At 39.5% G+C, this 19,291-nt stretch overlaps 1 protein-coding gene across 6 annotated transcripts in view; it reads right to left on the reverse strand.

The window, feature by feature from the left end:
• The window catches only part of LOC146494957 (MICOS complex subunit mic25a-like), an 81,004-nt gene that overhangs the window by 46,700 nt on the left and 15,013 nt on the right, over nucleotides 1-19,291 (reverse strand). For 4 of the 6 annotated variants that reach the window (XM_085145295.1, XM_085145299.1, XM_085145298.1 and 1 more), the window contains exons 5-6: nucleotides 6,781-6,804; nucleotides 2,958-3,041 (exon numbers count right to left, since the gene is read on the reverse strand). The exons of 1 other annotated variant lie outside the window; for it this stretch is intronic. In XM_085145295.1, coding sequence (XP_085001421.1) covers nucleotides 2,958-3,041; nucleotides 6,781-6,804 — 108 coding nt within the window. The remainder of the gene's footprint in view (nucleotides 1-2,957; nucleotides 3,042-6,780; nucleotides 6,805-19,291) is intronic. One more of the 6 variants, XM_085145296.1, reaches the window with a different exon arrangement.

Below are 19,291 nucleotides of genomic sequence, written 5' to 3' on the forward strand. Positions count from 1 at the left end.
CAGTTGTTTATGTTTTTGAACCCATTTTGCACAGAGAGGCATTTTTTTGAAAAATGTATTGATAACAAAGTTGAATATTATTACACAGGAAAAAAACAACTACACGTAAAATAATCACATTGTGACGCCTCTGCCTTTCTAAATGCAGGGACAGTAACTACGTGTGTATACAGTGGGGCAAAAAAGTATTTAGTCAGCCACCGATTGTGCAAGTTCCCCCACTTAAAATGATGACAGAGGTCAGTAATTCGCACCAGAGGTACACTTCAACTGTGAGAGACAGAATGTGAAAAAAAAATCCATGAATTCACATGGTAGGATTTGTAAAGAATTTATTCGTAAATCAGGGTGGAAAATAAGTATTTGGTCACCTCAAACAAGGAAAATCCCTGGCTCTCACAGACCTGTAACGTCTTCTGTAAGAAGCTTTTCTGTCCCCCACTCGTTACCTGTATGAATGGCACCTGTTTGACCTCATCATCTGTATAAAAGACACCTGTCCACAGCCTCAACCAGTCAGACTCCAAACTCCGCCATGGCCAAGACCAAAGAGCTTTCGAAGGACACCAGGAAAAGAATTGTAGACCTGCACCAGACTGGGAAGAGTGAATCTACAATAGGCAAGCAGCTTGGTGTGAAAAAATCAACTGTGGGAGCAATCATCAGAAAATGGAAGACATACAAGACCACTGATAACTCCCTCGATCTGGGGCTCCACGCAAGATCTCATCCCGTGGGGTCAAAATGATCATGAGAACGGTGAGCAAAGATCCCAGAACCACACGGGGGGACCTGGTGAATGACCTGCAGAGAGCTGGGACCAAAGTAACAAAGGTCACCATCAGTAACACACTACAACGGCAGGGAATCAAATCCCGCAGTGCCAGACGTGTTCCGCTGCTGAAGCCAGTGCATGTCCAGGCCCGTCTGAAGTTTGCCAGAGAGCACATGGATGATACAGCAGAGGATTGGGAGAATGTGATGTGGTCAGATGAAACCAAAGTAGAACTTTTTGGTATAAACTCAACTCGTCGTGTTTGGAGGAAGAAGAATACTGAGTTGCATCCCAAGAACACCATACCTACTGTGAAGCATGGGGGGTGGAAACATCATGCTATGGGGCTGTTTTTCTGCCAAGGGGACAGGACGACTGATCCGTGTTAAGGACAGAATGAATGGGGCCAAGTATCGTGAGATTTTGAGCCAAAACCTCCTTCCATCAGTGAGAACTTTGAAGATGAAACGAGGCTGGGTCTTCCAACATGACAATGATCCAGAACACACCGCCCGGGCAACAAAGGAGTGGCTCCGTAAGAAGCATTTGAAAGTCCTGGAGTGGCCTAGCCAGTCTCCAGACCTCAACCCCATAGAAAATCTGTGGCGGGAGTTGAAAGTCCGTGTTGCTCGGCGACAGCCCCAACAACATCACTGCTCTTGAGAAGATCTGCATGGAGGAAATGGGCCAAAATACCAGCTACTGTGTGTGCAAACCTGGTAAAGACCTATAGTAAATGTTTGACCTCTGTTATTGCCAACAAAGGTTATGTTACAAAGTATTGAGTTGTATTTTTGTTATTGACCAAATACTTATTTTCCACCCTGATTTATGAATAAATTCTTTACAAATCCTACCATGTGAATTCATGGATTTTTTTTTCACATTCTGTCTCTCACAGTTGAAGTGTACCTCTGGTGCAAATTACTGACCTCTGTCATCATTTTAAGTGGGGGAACTTGCACAATCGGTGGCTGACTAAATACTTTTTTGCCCCACTGTATGTAAGAGTGTAAAACCTGAAGATAAACAGTATTTTGTCTCTATCTGCCATTCTGCAATTCCTCTCATGTAAGCAACAACGTGGTGCACAGCTGACGTGAAAAAGGTACATACCTTTGACGTTGTGTGACGAACTCTGTATTCCTCGTCCACACGTAAATGCAAAAAAGGAGTTTTAAAAAATCGCCGTTTTCGGTGATTTGAAACGCCGTTTACGTGTGGACAAAACAGCTGCGTTTTCGAAAATACCCGTGTAGGTGTGGACGTAGCGTAAAAGAGTTAGTAGTTTATTTTCTTACTACCTGCAGTTTACTTGTATTTGCTTAATTGTTTACTAAATGTTTGAGGTGTGAAATAAACCGCAATTGAGCAAAATATGGGTGTGTGTGGTTGGAGGATGTGGTAGTGCATGCGTGTGTGCGGGGGGGGGGGGGGGGGGGGGGATTGGTTGCTTGGTGATTGGATTGAATTTTTTTGCGATCGCCATTTGCCAAGTGGTCACCCAGAGGTTGACCATTTCCAACACTGTCTGTGCAACCACCCATTCAAGTGCATGGCAACTGCACAGGTCATCTGGTGGGAGGCCGTCTCCAAATCTGACTCAGACTGCTTGCAACCCTTGGTCAATCTGCCTGAGGGATTAGTCTGAGTCTGTCTGTGCCGACTTATCTATGTTAGGTCTCTTTGCAATAAAGTCAGCTGGTTGTATTCTGGTTACATGCCTATATAAAAACAAACTTGCCAAGAGCTTATGTCATTTTGCAGTAAACTGCCATCCTATAGCAACCAGGTCCCCATTTGTGGAGGAATTTCAGATTTTTTGTTTCTGCTTAATGTGCATTTTAATTTCTCCTTAACATCTATGGCAATAACAGTGTTGCAGAGTTATTACAGTTAATCATATTTTTATTACAACTTGGCCCAGTCCAAAACTAATAGCAGGCCAACTCCATTTTTTATTGCCATGTTGATGCACCAAAGTCACTTAACTGACTGAATTCTGGTTGCTCGACCATATTTATGTACGTGTGTACATCAAGTCTGCCCATGTCTGTACACCCATATAACTTGGTTTGCAAAAGACTGCAACCATGTGAGTTTTTAAAAGCCAGTGAAACCTAAAATGATGCTGCTCGAAACCTGTTTATGTGTTAGTTGTGTGATTGTGCAAATGTTTTACCCTCTTCTCCAGTTGTGCCAGTTGCTCCTTGTAGAAGGCATCCAGTGCTTTCAGCTGTGAGTCTTTCTTCTGTAGCTGCTGAACCTGCAAGTAAAAATACACATGCATGCAAACAGAACAGTGGATGAAAAAAAAAACAAAAAAAAAACATGGAATCCAGGATAAACTTAATTAGATTATTTTAGATCATAGTTATAACATTTTAGGCAGTGGTTTGCCACAAGTTAAGGTCAAAAGTTATGTTAATGCTGTTGTATCATATTGAAATGGGATTTTAAAATCAGAAAATCAATGTAACTGACATGGAAAGATGTGTTGTTATCATTTAACATAAAAATACTGGTAACCTAACTTGTAGTTTATACAGCTGTGAAAAAAAGGTTACCAACACTCATCATGGTCATAAATGTTTTGTCAATTTTTGGCTTTTTGTACTTTCTTTGAATTCTTTGGGGCTAATACAAAGAGACAGACAACCATTCACAGCCATATTTACACCTATGGGCATTTTAGAATCACTATTTAACCTAACAGCAGTAAATGCATGTATTTGGACAGTGGGAGAAAGCTAGAGTACCTGGAGAGAACCCACAGGGAGAACATGCCACACAAAAGTCTTGGACAGATGGTGGAGTAAAACTCAGGACCTTCTAGCAAAAAGTGTTTGTAATGTGAGGAATTCTCTCAGTGTCCAAGTACTCTAAATTTTCTTTGGGGTCAGATTCCGATGCCTGTATTTCTTGCAAAGGTCAAGAAGCACCAGGACCGGTGTGTATGGTATGTTTGGGTTCATTATGTTGCTGCATTGTGAATCTCTCTCAAAAGATGGAAACTACATGGAAGTACTACATCTACTCCGTGGAGTCACTTTGTGGCAGATATCAAACTCCAGATTAGGCAGAATATTCCTCAGCACGTCCTCTAAATTTGCAGACTTCATTCAGCAAAATCTATGTCTGTCCTGAAGCTGTTGTTTGATCTTTCCATAAAAAGAATTTTGATGAACATGTTGATTAAGCAGTCACTCCTAGTCTGGCTAGCTGTCCCTTGGATGCAACAGTTTTAACCCACTGAAGGACAGTTTGACACCAAAAATACTTTGAAAGCTTACTAATTAATGCATTACATCATATATTCTTGTGGAGTCAGTTCCTGTAGCCAAGAAACAGCCCACATATATCTCCCTTGCGCTTGTGATCAATTATGTTTTTGTATGGACAAAACAAGATAAGATAATTAGTTAGCTTCAAGTAGATACATTTCACCTCTGCATTATTCGATGCTGAGAAATCTTTGCTTAGAATAACAATCCAACTTTGGGCACTCCGCCTCTTATTCTCACTTTGAAAGTATAGCAAGCCATGTTCAGCTGGAAACTTGGGGCACAGCCATACTTGTGATGGGTGAACAGTGGCTCCCATTTTATTTACTTGAGTCAGACTCTGTGAATGAGATTGTGATGCTTCCCCTGAAAGGCGGCTCTGCTCTCCCTTAGAGAGGGAATGGGGGAGGGAGGGGTGAGGGAGTTCAGATATATGACTAGGATGCCTGCTGGGCACCTCCTGAGTGAAGTGTTCTGGGCATATCCTACCAGGGGGAGGCCCTGGGGCAGGCCTAGGACATGGCTTTGAAATGCCTGGAGGAGGAAGCTGGGGAAAAGGAGGTCTGGGCTACTATGAATAGACTGCTGCCCCCCGACCCTAGATAAGTGTCAGAAAGTGGATGGATGAATATGTTCTCTGTTTTGTTTTGATCTGGTCTGAGTCTCTTGGACACCACTGTACAAATACAGCACTGGTAAATGGATGCAGTACAGATCAGCGTGTGACTTAGATTTAGAAGATATGTTAATTTTTTTACTGCACTAAGATTTAACAGCCTCAAGATGGGGACACAATTTTGTCTCCAAGAAAATAGAGTCTTCACAGTGTGACAGTGTAAACAGATGTGTCTCTACAACATCAGTGATACAGGTACACACAAGTTCTCTGTCCTTTCTCTGTGCAAAGTCCAGCTTTAAGGTATCGATTAAGCAAAAAGAAAAAAAATGCCATATATAATCACAGCTCTCAAATCAGACTTTTATCTTTTATTTCTTTTCACCTGCACCCCTCTGTTTATTCAACCATGGATTCTCTTTTACTCCCTCCCATAAGCACCATCTTACATCCAACCATGTTATTTACAAGTAGTTTTGAAGCTGCAAGATGGCAGTTACACACAAAGAAACATGAACAAGTGCAATTTAGTGCAAGCATGCTGACAGACATGCATACACATGCAAATCTACACCACAGGGACTAAATGACAGCAGAAAAAAATTAATTAATTTTAAAAAAAAAAAAATTGTGTTGGAGACAAAGAGCAGACAGAAAAATGGAAAAGGGAGCATAGCTCGCAAAAGAGACATGAGACACAAGAGAAATGCAAGAAAAGCTGCAAAGACAATGGCCCTTATTTACCAACACGTGCACGGAAACGTTCTTACCCTGTGCAAAAAACAAGTGCATACAATCATTGTTGCATTTAGGAAACGTGCGCACCGGCCTATTTTGCACTTACTACTGAGCGTAAATTCAAAAATCTGAATCATTCTGAACCAACAGACTTACGCGAGCTGCATACTGACCCCATTTCTCTCCTGGTGAAGCATAAAAAGCCTGCACCTCTGAGGCAAGGAAGCAGGAGAAACTCCAAGTCTGAAGAAACTGAAACTATTCTTTCAGACAAGAGTGTTTGATGTTTTTAATGAATGATGAGGAATAGGTTTAAATTTAAACTGTAAGCCTGCACCATTCCATTTTGTTTCCTTTAAATGCAACTGAATTTTTTTGTATTAATTCTGAGCATGTCTTACGGCATGTCAGAGAATTATAGATAATGGCCTTATTCTTCATATTATCATTATTATTATTATTATCATTATTAGTAGTAAGTAGTAGTAAGTAGTAGTAGTAGTAGCATTTATTTCAAAGACTTAGATGTACATTTCCTAAGACAGCCAGGATTTTATTCTTTTGTTAAGTACAAACAAATTTATTGATAAATTATTGATGAATCAATGATTTGTCTGTGAAACTTTTGTATGGGTGATTACATACACAGATTTGTATGTCCGTATAGTTATTACTGTAAATGAGGGCCAACATTGGCATTTTCTTTTAAAAAGCACTGAATTAACCAACTGAAGAAATCAATTATTTGTTACAGCCATAGAGAAACTGCTGGTGATACATTATAGTAACAAAATGTGATTTTATTCCAGTGCTTTGTGACTGACGTTATATATTTATACAGCAGAAAAATGTTGCCATGTGTATAAAGAAAGCAAGGTCAAAGTAATAAAACAAAGAACGGAAGCAATGGAGATAAAAGAATGAATAGGAACTGTTAAAAGTAGGAAGAAGGTATGTGAATATTTGAATGAAAGGGCTATTAAACTGAGAAGAGATGAAGAGCCTAGAATAGTGAGTGTGTTTAAAAAATAAAAATAAAAAATAAGGAGGAAGGAAGGAAGCGGGAAAGGAGGGGTTCAATTTGCTTTGAATTCAATCAAATCAAAGTTGTTTTTGCTTCTTCTTCTTTTTTTAATTCACGAGATGCTGCAATTTAGAGATATTTCACTCTTCCAGCTGTCAAGGATTTCAGCTCAACAGAAATGATTAAGAATGACTCTAATCAACACATAAATGGTAATTTCGATTTTGTTTTAAAGTGACCTGTAGCCTGTGCAAGAGCACAATAGGGAACACTGAGAGAAAGCAGTGGAATAGATGGAAAGGACAAAAGAGACTGAATTTTTGAAGGTCAGAATGAAGCTTACCATTGATTCTATCTCATCTGCAGACTAGATATGTTGGGGGACAGAGAAAGAGCGAAAGAGGAAGAGAAACAAAGCAGGATAAAAAGAGAAAGATGAAAGAGAGAGAATGAAGCACAAACAGTAAGGACCATTAATTCATGTAATCAAAAGCATAGGCGATCAGATTAGATTCCCCCAAGAAACATGCATGCAATCACATTCATCTCTAACAAAAAGCAAACAATTCAATAGGAATTTGCAAAAGATTAACCTTGTAACACCAAATGTATCTAGTATAATTAAACATTTCTTACATAATACATGTTTTTTTGTCATTTCCACAGCTCCAGATTAGCACAACATGTTTTGAGAATGTAGAACAATCATATAACTGAATATTTAACCTGCATTTCTTGAATAAAACAATATTAATGTGCAACTAACATCAATAAAAGATTAAAGACATTATTGTTCCAAATGTTTGGTCTTTAAATAAATCCAGGTTTCCATTTGAGATGCAGTGATACTGATGTTTGGCACACATGTGGCTTGTTCACTGATATTGGCACATTGGCCTTTTAGCACAATAAAATGATCTGAACCAGAGGCTAATTAGCTTCTACCAGAATTGCAGGATCACAACAGATCCACCAATTCTGCTTTTAATTAGGCATCCAGTGTCATAAATCTGTATGATCCAATTTGTTAATTTAAAACAATTCACCAGTTAAACTAATTTAATGAAGAAACAGGCAATTTATGACCCAGGCCTCCAAGACAGATTCATTTGTCTTCTTTTGCATTAAAGGAAAAGCTGCAATGTTCAGACAATCTGAATCATGTTAGCTATTTGAATTCAGCATGCCACCCCCCTGCCAACCCAAACCGGTCATGGGAGATGGCCGCCCCTGCCTTAGCCTGGTTCTGACAGAGGTTTCTTACTGTTAAAAGGGAGTTTTTCTTTCCCACTGTTGCCAAAGCAGAGTTTCATAGAAAGGCAAATAAACATGGGGACAGCGTTTGGACACACAGGTGACTCTAAACACCTAGAAAAGCTTTAAGCCAAATCTCTCTTCTTAGATCGCCATTCCCACCACAACAGCAGCATTTCCACAGACTATGAAGAAAGCCACATGCTTTCTCTAGAAACATAAGGGGTTCCATTCAGAACAAGTGGGAGCGAGACCCGTGCCATTCTGTCTGATCTCCTAGATCATCTTTTTTCAGCTGCTTGCTTTACGCCGGTGTCACCACAATGGATCATCTGTCTCAGTCTCATGCTATCCCTAGCATTCTTCTGTCACATCAACCCTCTGCATGTCTTCTTTTCCTCACATCCCCTAAGATCTTCCTCTTTACCTCCTGCCTGGCAGCGCCACATTCAAAATTCTGTGTTCAACATCTTCACCACCCCTCCTATCCAGATGTCCAAACCTTCTCAACCTTGCCTCTCTAAATTTTAACCTCCTATCTTTTTGTTAGTGCTAGCATTTCCAAATTATACCATCAACGCAAGTTCCACTCACTATATATTCATATCACTATTTGATTATATAATGAAATAGGAGAATTTTATGATTGTCATATCAAGATATGTTTCCTTAGTATGAAGCTTGTAGCATCTGGCAAAAGCCATATATGAAGTTTCCACATTAGAAAAGCTGTATATAATTAGCTATAGACACTACAACATCACACATGATTTCTAAAGTTCAAAAACCACCAGATGGGTGCATTTGTTACACTGAAAAACTCAATATGTAGAAAAATATAATACCTGCAAACTATCATTGAGATTGACGGGTTGTCACTATCTGAAGTGCCCTGATGCACTAAATCTTACACATCTGGTGCTCCAGGCAAATTAATGCCAATCAATATTTTTAAAGCTCTTGTATCGCAGGTCTCAGATCTCAGTGGCACTGAAAAGCAGCAGCGCCGGCAAGTAACTGAGGTGAAGAGCGTCTACTCGCACACATGCACACACGTACAGCGGGGGGAAGATTCATCATAATTATCAGGGCTGCTGAACGCCAAATCAAATCAGAGCCAATCGTCTGTGTTTCATAAACAGACCTTAACTGAGGAGAGACAAAGAGCGAGAGGGCTTCTGACGGGAGAGACGCTTCCACTGTCGGGTGAAAGGCTGCAGCTGGTGCATGTTAATGCAGGTGAAAAGAGAGACTGAAATTGTTCATGTGTTCATTTTCTATGTTAGACAAGTATCGGTTTGGTGGGGATTAGGTAGAATCAGAAGAGATTTAATTAAAAAAAGAAATAAAAAAGAAAAACAGCTGCACTCCTTTCTATCTGTGTCTGTCTGTGTTGGTCCCGTTTTAATTTGCAGTCAGAGACGAGGCTGAAAGTGAATCAGATGACTCCTCTGGTGTCCCTCCAGGGACCTGCAAGTCTATGGTAGATAACAGCCAGCCAAGCGTGGCTTTACACACAACACACCGCAGCACCACACCACGATACACTTAAAGAGGATGGCTCAAGTATACACACTGATGTTTATTGAGTCTGTCCATTTTTCTGTTGGGTACCTGACGTTGTCTGTTCATGTCTGTTACCCAATGATGCTTTTTTTCCCCCCTCCAGACAAAAAGCCACAACTAAATCAGCATCTCCAAGTCTAAATCTTATTTTTGACTGTATTTAGAGCAATATTAAGCACCACACAGCACCTTTGCTTTCAATACTTAGCTCGATCCATCTTTGAACTGGCAACGCGGAAATGCTAAATCAGAGTCACCATAACTTAGTGTTTCCCAACCTTTTGGAGCCACAGCACATATTTCGCATTAGAAAAATCACACAGCACACCACCAAACAAAAATGTCACAAAAAGCATATTGATCATTTTTCCCCACACACCAGGCATAGCAGAATTGGCTCAGTTTGTCCCCAATATACCATTTTTGCTTTCTTTTAACCACTACTCATGCTAGGGACGTCATCTGGGTCGGAAGTTTCTCCAGGACCCAGGTCAAACTGACTACTTTTTCTTTTCAAATATTAATTTATTGCTATTATGCGCTGCGCTGTCTCATGACTATGTAATTTCTTCTTCGTCTTCTTCTGTTTTACTGGTAGTTGGAAACCCATTTAATTGGAGCAAGATGTTGTACTGCCCTCTAGTGGAAAAGAATGTAATTGTTCTGATTGTTACTCACGTCGGTCACTTAGAATACCAATCAGGTGAAACTAGATAATCTTCCACGACACACCTGATCATTTGTCACGATGGCACAGTGGTTGGGAAACACTGCCATGACCACACGGTCAAACAGCAGAAAGGTGACACAGGTAGTGCTGTGCTGATGGTCAGAGTGATCGCTAGAAACTTGACAATCAATGACGATAATGCACGAAATCAATATTAACACCATCTTTAGAGTCATTTATTTAAATCACTAGTTTAATGTTGGCTTGTCTGCTTATAACTGAAATGAATGTGTGTGGTAAGCGGCTACACTGATCGATCATCATAAAATGAAAGAAAACAGAAAGAGGGCGTTTCTGTCTGATGGACTGACTAAAATTACAGGTTTAGATAACGGCAGAGGTGGGACCAAGTCATTGTTTTGCAAGTCACAAGTCAAGTCTCAAGTAATGTCAGGCAAGTCAGAGTCGAGTCTCAAGTCACTGGTGTAAAAGTCAGAGTAAAGTCACAAGTCTGAAACTTTGAATTTCAAGTCCTTTCGAGTCTTTAAAAAAAAAAAAAAAAACGTTGCAGTTATATGCTAAATGTAAATATTAGACCATGTAATTTACATGTAAATGTAAAATCTGTGTTTTTCTCAACACATGACGAAATAATGAACTTAAAAAATATACACAAATTGCACCTCTATAAAATGCAGCTCAATTAAACTTAGTTCCAAGAATAATTTTCACCGACAGTTCTGAGATAAGCTGCATGTTATTCTTGGATGCGCTTGTAGAGCCAGCTTTAAAATCACATGACAAAAATATCATACACATTAAAAAAAAAAAAACTGTATCACCAACGTAGCCTGGAAAACATTTGCTAGTTAGATGAAGTCAGCCATCTCATCGTAGCAAAAGAAAAAAAAAAGCAAAAAAAGCAAAACACCACCTACCATTCTTTGGAATTTGTTCCATCCCTGTCTGTGATTCTCTTCTTGCATGTTTTGCATATTGCATTTCGGTTTTTTGTTGACTACTTCATAGTTTATGTACCTGAAAAAAATAACTCCTTGCAGCATTTTTTAGAGTTTTTTTGTTTTCTTAAAAAAAATCTGGATAATTTGATTGGCTGTGCTACAGCTCACGCACACATACGTACGAGTGTGGTTTGAATAAATGAATGAATGAATTCAATTAATGGTGCACACTTTCTATATAATATGCGTGTTAAATTTTAGATTTGGGGTGAAATATCAAGTCTTTTCAAGTAAACCGGTTCAAGTCCAATTCAAGTCCCAGGTCATTGGTGTAAAACTCCAAGTCAAGTCACAAGTCTTAGAACATTTTTTCAAGTCAAGTCTAAAGTGATAAAATTAATGACTCGAGTCTGACTCGAGTCCAAGTCATGTGACTCGGGTCCACACCTCTGGATAACGGTGTGCTGACAAAGATTCCAGGTATTGCTTCTTTAACTTTTGGTTTCACTGAGCATGTGTGCATCACTGCAAAACTCAGATGTGTCTACAGAAATGAATGACTTAATAAATAACAATCAGTTAAACATTGCAAACTGAGCGCATACTTTTTGTACAATTACCGCTTTAGTAAAGAAGTCAAGTGTGACCTTCTTACCATGAAAACTATGGGCTATGACTATACTGGAAACATTTTAATAAGATGAGTTAGGTATCAAAATAAGGTAAAAAGGAGAGTTTTAAATGTTATCACCTTTTTAAACAGTCACGTATTCCAGATACATTTTCCATGAAACAAGCATTGGTAGAGAATAAGTGTCACAATTTTCCTATTAAAATCATAATCTATCCAATGTAACTGATGTTCAAAGTTAGTTACAGAAGCAATCGTCCTGAAAGAATGCATTACACTGAGCCATCTAGTTCATATGGCTGGCTCCTATACTTATGAGGTCATGTGGGACCAACAGTGCTGGAAAAATAAGCGCTTTTAGTGGTTCCGATGATATCCTTCCATTTATGTGAATGAGGCTCTCTGAGATAATTCAGTATTTTTCAGTTCATGGTGGAAGGGCAGAAATAAGCTCCCTGGTGTTTCCCTTTCTTTCTCTCGCTAGCAGCAGCAGCGCTGCAGTTTGTTTTTAGTGAACAGCACTACCTTAAACTACACATTAATCAGTTGTTTAACAAGGGTACAGACTGCCCAGCTTTAAAGCCTTGCTTACACTTTCCGCATCCCTGAATCTGCTAGGATCCACTTGGGTCCAAGTGACATATATTTTGTCATTTATCAGTGAAAGCAAGGGTCCACGCGGCATCCACATCTGATCGTTTACTGTGACTGTGCAGACTGGTCCGTGGAGCATTTATATTACAACGCATCAACTATGAATGGGTCCCAAGCAGGAGAATTTAAAGTAGTATGACAGGAATGACTACTCTCATCATGGCCCCAGCCTCGAGTATAATCAAGACTTGAAAACAACATCCCTAGTTCACTGGGTTGTACAGCAAACACTGAAACTTGGTCAAAATGAGCAGGTATTGACATTATTTACCCTAAGACTGTTAGACCATTGAAAGTCCCTAAAAGCACCTATCTTCCCCCAGCAACAGCAGAAGCTGCAAAGTGCATGAAAATCTAATTCTGTGTTACAGCCAAAACTTTGAGCCACAGCAGCATGAGTTTTACTAATTTTAAAAGAAACTGGATTTGTGTTACTGCCACAGTCGCAAAAGAAAATAGAAACTGCTTTTACATGACTCAACAACAACACAAGGCACTCAAATAATAAACCTTTACAAGGTGATTTCAGTCCAACCCCTTCAAATGAATGCTATCGCAGTGCACCTGTTCATTGTGTTATGTCAGTTACAATCGGCTTATACATCTGAAATCAACAATGAAGGGATTCAAATTGCAGAGATAGTCCATAGCGCGGTAAAATTACAGGGATATTAAGCATTGTGCTTCTAGGATAACAGAAGACGCACTCATCACAAAGAACAGTGTTTCTTTTACACTGAACTTGGGTTAGACAGACATTATGTACAGAATAATACATAAATAAATAAATAAATGTAGCTTTAAAGCACCATTAAGATCACAAAAGCCACACTTTTTGCTGCCTGACCAGTTACTTGCATTAAAGAGAAATTTACCACGTCGTCTTACATGTTGCTTTAAATATATTGTCCTGAAGTATTTTTTAAAACTTTCCTAAAAATACCTGGCTGAGAAAAGAAAAGGAGAATGACAGAAATGACTAGAGACAAGAGAAAGAGCAAATGCATTAGAAATGTAAGCAAGGGCAGGAAAATAACTTCAGTTATTAACAAGGTGCATAATTGATTACGGCAGTTACTAGCCATGAGCTAAGCAGGAGATTAGCTTACAAATGTATTATCGTATATTCTTCCCTCTCCAGGCACCTTCTGCATATGAATCAATTCAGAGCACAGCTGGAGGTGTCAAGCATCTACTTAGAAGCTAGAGACAGCAGGAAAAAAAAATGTGAGACAGAAAACCCGAGCGGGAGTAAGAGAGGGAAGGTAGAGCTGGAAATGATGAGGGGAAAACAGAAGACAGGTCTAACGGATAACAAGTATGAAACAAAAAAAATGACAAGGATACCATTACAAAAATCACAGCAACAATGAGCGAGCTCGCAGATCAAGAGAAGGAAAAACATCCGACAGTGTAACTGAAATCTAGCAGGGATGCCCAAACAGTTCCCATTGTTGAAATGCAGTTTGACTCGTTAGCCTGAGACCCTTTTCCCCCCCTTTTTGAGAAATAAGTGACAAAGACAGTTTTAAAGGTTCAACAGTAGCTCCATGAGGCTGAAACATGCACGGTAAATAGACTACAGAGGTTGAGCCTAATAAACAATAGAAACAACCAAGCCACTAACAAGCAGACTCCGCCAACTCCACAGGCAAACATCCTCGCCACTGTCCGTTCTGATCAGTGACAAAAAGCTTAAACTAAAAGCTTTATTTATACCGAGAGGCCTGCAACCTTTACTATCAAATATGCCACGTTTGGGCAACTTTTAATGGAAAATTGAGCCATAAAATATTTTTCAACTTTATAATGAAGGTGATGCAATAATCATACATTACTAATGATTTATGATTATTTGATACTTTCAGTGTTGGAGCTGTATTTCAGTCAGTAGTGCTGGCGATCAAAATTGATAGCATTAAGAACACATAAACCTAGTGGGAGATTCTGAATCACCGCGCGGCAACATCTGGGAAGCGTCTGATTGGGAACGGCTTCATTTTCTAGCTTCGCAATGGTCGCAAACACACTGCCAGTGCACTAAAACCATACATGGATAAAAACAAACAATGGAACACTATCGGTCACGGACGGGCCTTCCCAGAGCTCGGACATCAGCATCACTGATGCAGTGTTACATCATCTCGACAGAGCTCTGAACAAAACTACTTAAGACTACTTAAAGCAATCAGAAGAAAGCTAAGAGAGTTCAGGCTGAGCTGAAGAAAAGAGATAGTCATGCTAAATATTGAATTGCAAACTCATTAAAATGTTTTCTGGCTTGTATACTACATTTTCATCTATGTTTTACTATCATTGTTCTTTTCCCAAGCAAAGTATAAAGAAATAACAGGTGATTACGTTAAAGACTGTTTTTTTGTTTAGTTTTTTCCCCAACAAGCAAACACAACTCAGAAATGAAGACAACAAAGTTGTTAGCAAGATTTAACCTATTCTGAAACACAGAGTCCACAAAGCTACGAAGGCCACTTTGGATCCTGCCTGTGCTTATTCAAATGAATCAAATTTAAAACAGCGTACTTTAACAACAAAAACATGTCAGCTAAAAGATTTTAAGAAAATACAACATCAACTCATACAGAGGTGAAAAAGAAAAACCCAGAATACTATGATTTAGGAATGTCATAAACCCACATTTTCCGCTTCTGTTAACGGTCCATAAATGTTTGGGAACTGAGGAGACCAGTTGCTGGACTAAATGAGGTAAGTTGTGTAAAGTGCTTTGAGTGCTCAGATAGAGTAGGAAAGTGCTATTTAAGAACCTGTCCATTTACCATTTACTAGAACCAAAGGTTACTGGAGCCAAAGGGTCAAACTGCCTGGATTAAACCTAAATAACTGCAAGAATGTGTCACTTCCTGCTTCCCTTCAACTCAGTGTTCATTTGGTGTGAAGAGGTTAAAGCCACAGGGTGAGTCGGCCAGTGGTGAGACTGTGTTGTGTCCTGGGTAAACTCCTGACTTGTTCCATCGCCACTGAGGACCACGACAAAAACTGCTGTTTGATCAGAATGACCAATGAAGTTAAATCAGGCAAGAGTTTCTGTATTTTGTATTGGTGGTGTTGTGTAACTCTGTGAGAGTTGGGTCTCATTTTATGATTGTCAAAGAAAAAGAAAAAGGAAAAGACATATTTTAATATTTGAAACAGCTCTTCCCTACATCAGTCGTACCAGTTTTGAGGTTAAGCTGTAGGGACAACAGATGGTGGCTGGTTGGGCTGTTAGTCAGTGTGTCTCTCACAGTGATATCAACTATTGTGGGCCAACTCCCTGATCCAGTACAGAAGGAAAAACAAGAAGAGAGCCTCAGTGCCCCAGTGTTAACAGTGCAATGGATCATCAACGCACCACATGGGCAAGGCGCACTAATGTTTGGGCTTGTAAGTATGTCTGGGACAGACACGTATAAATACACACTCACACATCTCCATCTTCCCCCGTGGGCAGCGTGTGTGTTGGGTTGCCATCTGATAGCGTCAGCAGTCTGTTCTCCCTCTTTCTCCCCCTCTCTTTATTTACTCCACTGCGTTTATTTAACACATAGCTCCCAGCGAGGCAATAAATTAGCACTCAATAATAATCTGACTGATAATTACAGCCAGCCAACTACACAGAAGAAAGAGTGGGACAAATGGGCCACTGGCCCTTCTCCTCCTCCTCTCTTTCATCTATAGTTACTGTTTTCATGCAGACTGCTTTTTATTTATTTATTTATTTATTTCTGTCTGACACTTAATCTTTAATGTTTTTGTTATCACACAGTCTGCACAGTCATGTGATGTGGTAGTTTAGATAGGTCAAGCAAATCAACAATTAGAACACATGTGCTGTCAAAATGAACCCCCATTTATAAAGGAGCTCAGTTTGGCAGTTCTACCAGAAGGAGTATCTGCTAAAAGCACATTATTCAACCTAGCATGTGAATTATTACAATATGGCTCTTTCGCAGGAAATAACAAATAACAGGGATGTGTGCTAACGTCTCTGTGATGTTGGTACAATATCCCGAGCCTAGTAAGTTCAACATATCTGGCTTTAAGCACTTCCTTTAAGACTAATATATTAATACATTTTAGCCAGTCTGAAGGCAGGAAAGAAAGCTAGCAACAATGGCAACTGGCGAAGTTTGCAGCACAAGTTACTATAGCGATGTAAGAAGTGAACTGTTCTCAGTAACCCTGCATTTACGTGGATAACCTTAAATGATGCAATCAGGCCTCTGGTATCATGATTGTGTAGATAGCTAGTTATTAAAAGATCAACTTTTACATTTGGAGTGCCTAAAAGATAGTAGCCTTGTTTGGGAAAATCACAAACATAAAAAAGTCCCAACATTTAGCAGTGAATGGTATAAATGAAAATCCTACGTTTTACTAAAAAGAACAAGCTTTGTACTGAAGGAGTAACTAGAAAAGTTTGGTGACTTTTTCAGAATACTCAATAAAAAATAAGATTTTACTGTAAAACATGCGGTTGGTTTGTTTTGGGGTGTTTTTTGTTTGCTTGCTTGTTTGTTTGTTTTTTTAATCCTTTTTTGTTCTTGAACTGCGTGTCCTTTTATTTTTTCCCTGGAGGGGACTTTTTCTTTTGAGGATGTGGATCGCTACATACTGAATATGATGAACAGACTGTTGTTTGGTTTTTGTTCAGGCATTTTCTTTTTCTCTTTGTCTGCCAGCTGTTTTGTCATTGTTGGGAAAAATGTGCTACATATGCTACAAGATACACTATTCTCTAAAAGAAAAAAAAACAAACATATTGACAAATTTCAGCATTTAAAACAACAACCTAAGGACATGAGAAGCAGAAGATGACGGATGGATGGAAACTAAAGTAGGACAGATTTGAATATTTACATTTTTTTTTTAATTGTAATAACTGAGATTACCTGAAGAACTCCTCAAACGTCCCGTCTGTCTGCCTTCTCATTTGGCTTTCTGCCTCACCATCTCACTCTGCATTTAGGGGAAGGTAGCTTTTGAGCGCACTGTCTGTCTAATAGCTTTACATGCAGAACCATTTCAGTCACTGCAGATGACAATTACTGATACAACCTGCAGGCTTATCTGTACCCGAGCCTCCACAACTTCCTTCTCCTCCTATATTCAGTCCGTCACTCACCTCTCTTCACACCATTTCCTTCAGCAGCACACAGCCCTTCTCCCTACTTCCTAAGCACCCTCTCCTCCTCCTCCTCCTCTCTCTTTACTGGTCATTCGCTACATCTTCTCTTTGCCCCCCTTGCTTCAGCTTCATTACCGTTTACATTTTTTCCTCTTTTTCCTCTCCTTTGTCATCTTTTTCTTCCCAAACACTGGGTCAAGGTTGGCGATTATTTGTGAGTAACGTTTTACAGCAAAGTCCAAAACGTTAAAGCACTTCAGATTCGGTCCATTCTAAATGCATCTGAATCATCATGAGCAAATAGCAGAGCAGGAAAACAGATGGTACAGCCCCCAAATAGCCCTGATCTTAAAATCATGGCGTAAGTCTGAGATTACTTGAAGATAACTGAGACGAATAAATCCACATGAGAACTGTGACAAATTCTGAAAAATGTTTTTGGAACAAACTTCTTGAAGCTGTGCCAATGAAACTAGGAGAGTTGGTGCTGCGCTTCTTTGAAAATAACTGAAAATTATTTGGGAATAGTTTTCAGAGTATGGGAAGTTCTGCACAGCATGCATGTCTGAGCACATCTTTGTTAATAAATTCTTTTCCAACTTATACACCAAGGCAAGATTACAGCTTTTCATAATAAGAGCAATAATGTTAAAATAGATCAAAGGCTACTAAACCACTGAAAACGGAGGAAAAAGCCTGCGCACTTAGCAACTCATTTATCCTTTTTTCATTCAACTAAATGGCATAATAGCAGCATGTTACCATATGTCTGACTAAATAAGCAGTCAGAGGAGCACATGATAAAACATCAAGCAATTCACTCATATGTAGTGCTATAATGAAGCATGTCCCATCTGCCTCAGTCTGCCTCACTCCTCTGTGTGTGTGTGTGTGTGTGTGTGTGTGAGTGTGAGCATAAACACAGCTGTTTCTCTCATACTGATAAGCAAAGTCTGAATGAGTTTCCTGAGTGTGTAACAGAGAGACATTGCTGTCACCCCATCAGCATCAGAGTTTCCAACTGATTATATAGTTTTAGGTATAAACAAGTGAGGCTGGTTTGTCCAATCAGAGAAAACATCTGGTTCATTCCGGCAGTCTGACAAACACACCGGCAGGTAGGGAAAAAAAAACTAAACAAAAAATAAAAACAACAACAACAACGTGATGAAATCAATCGCTAGCACCCAGGCGCGACATCTGACCAAGTCTTTGCTAGAACTTCACAGTAACAGAGGAGCGCTCCTGAAATGGGACAGCTCAAGAAACAGCAAAATGCTGTGTAATATTGTGTAAGCTCCAAGGTTATTATCGTTAACAAAAACTAACGAAATAACGAAAACTAGAAGTGAAAAAACATTTTCGTTAACGGAAATAAAAATAAAAACAAAAAAAGGAAAACTACCTAAAACTGGAATGAGTGTTCACAAAACGAACTAAAACTAACTGAATTTATAGCAAAAATGTGTTTAGTTTTCGTTGATGTGTGCGTGTCATACAAGAGTCAAGGGTGAAAATGAAGTTTAGTTTCCAGATTTTTTTCTTGCTGTGTCTAGGGATGGGTATCGAAAACCGGTTCTTGTTGAGAACCGGTTCCCACTGTTTCAATTCCTTGGAATCGTTTGCCATTTTTGCAAACGATTCCCTTATCGATTCCAGTCGCCCCGAATGACGTCACCACGTTGCGGAGCGTCATTTACCTGGCAGGAAACATGGTGGCTCAAACGCTAAAAAGTTTGGTTATACTTTACGAGAACGGATGACAACAGGGCAACTTGCAATACTTGCACAGTAGATATTTCATTTAAGGGAGGAAACACTACGAATATGCAAAAGCATTTGCTCACAAAACACGCGATGACCTTAAATAAATGTCGTGTTTTTAATTCCGCTCCGGACTCGTGAATCTCAACCCAGCAGCAGCGGTAACGTTTGCACGTCCTCTCCCGTTAATGCGGCAGGTAAATAATC

This window comes from Neolamprologus multifasciatus, chromosome 20 (genome assembly GCF_963576455.1).
Source record: "Neolamprologus multifasciatus chromosome 20, fNeoMul1.2, whole genome shotgun sequence".
Taxonomy (NCBI): Eukaryota; Metazoa; Chordata; class Actinopteri; order Cichliformes; family Cichlidae; genus Neolamprologus; species Neolamprologus multifasciatus.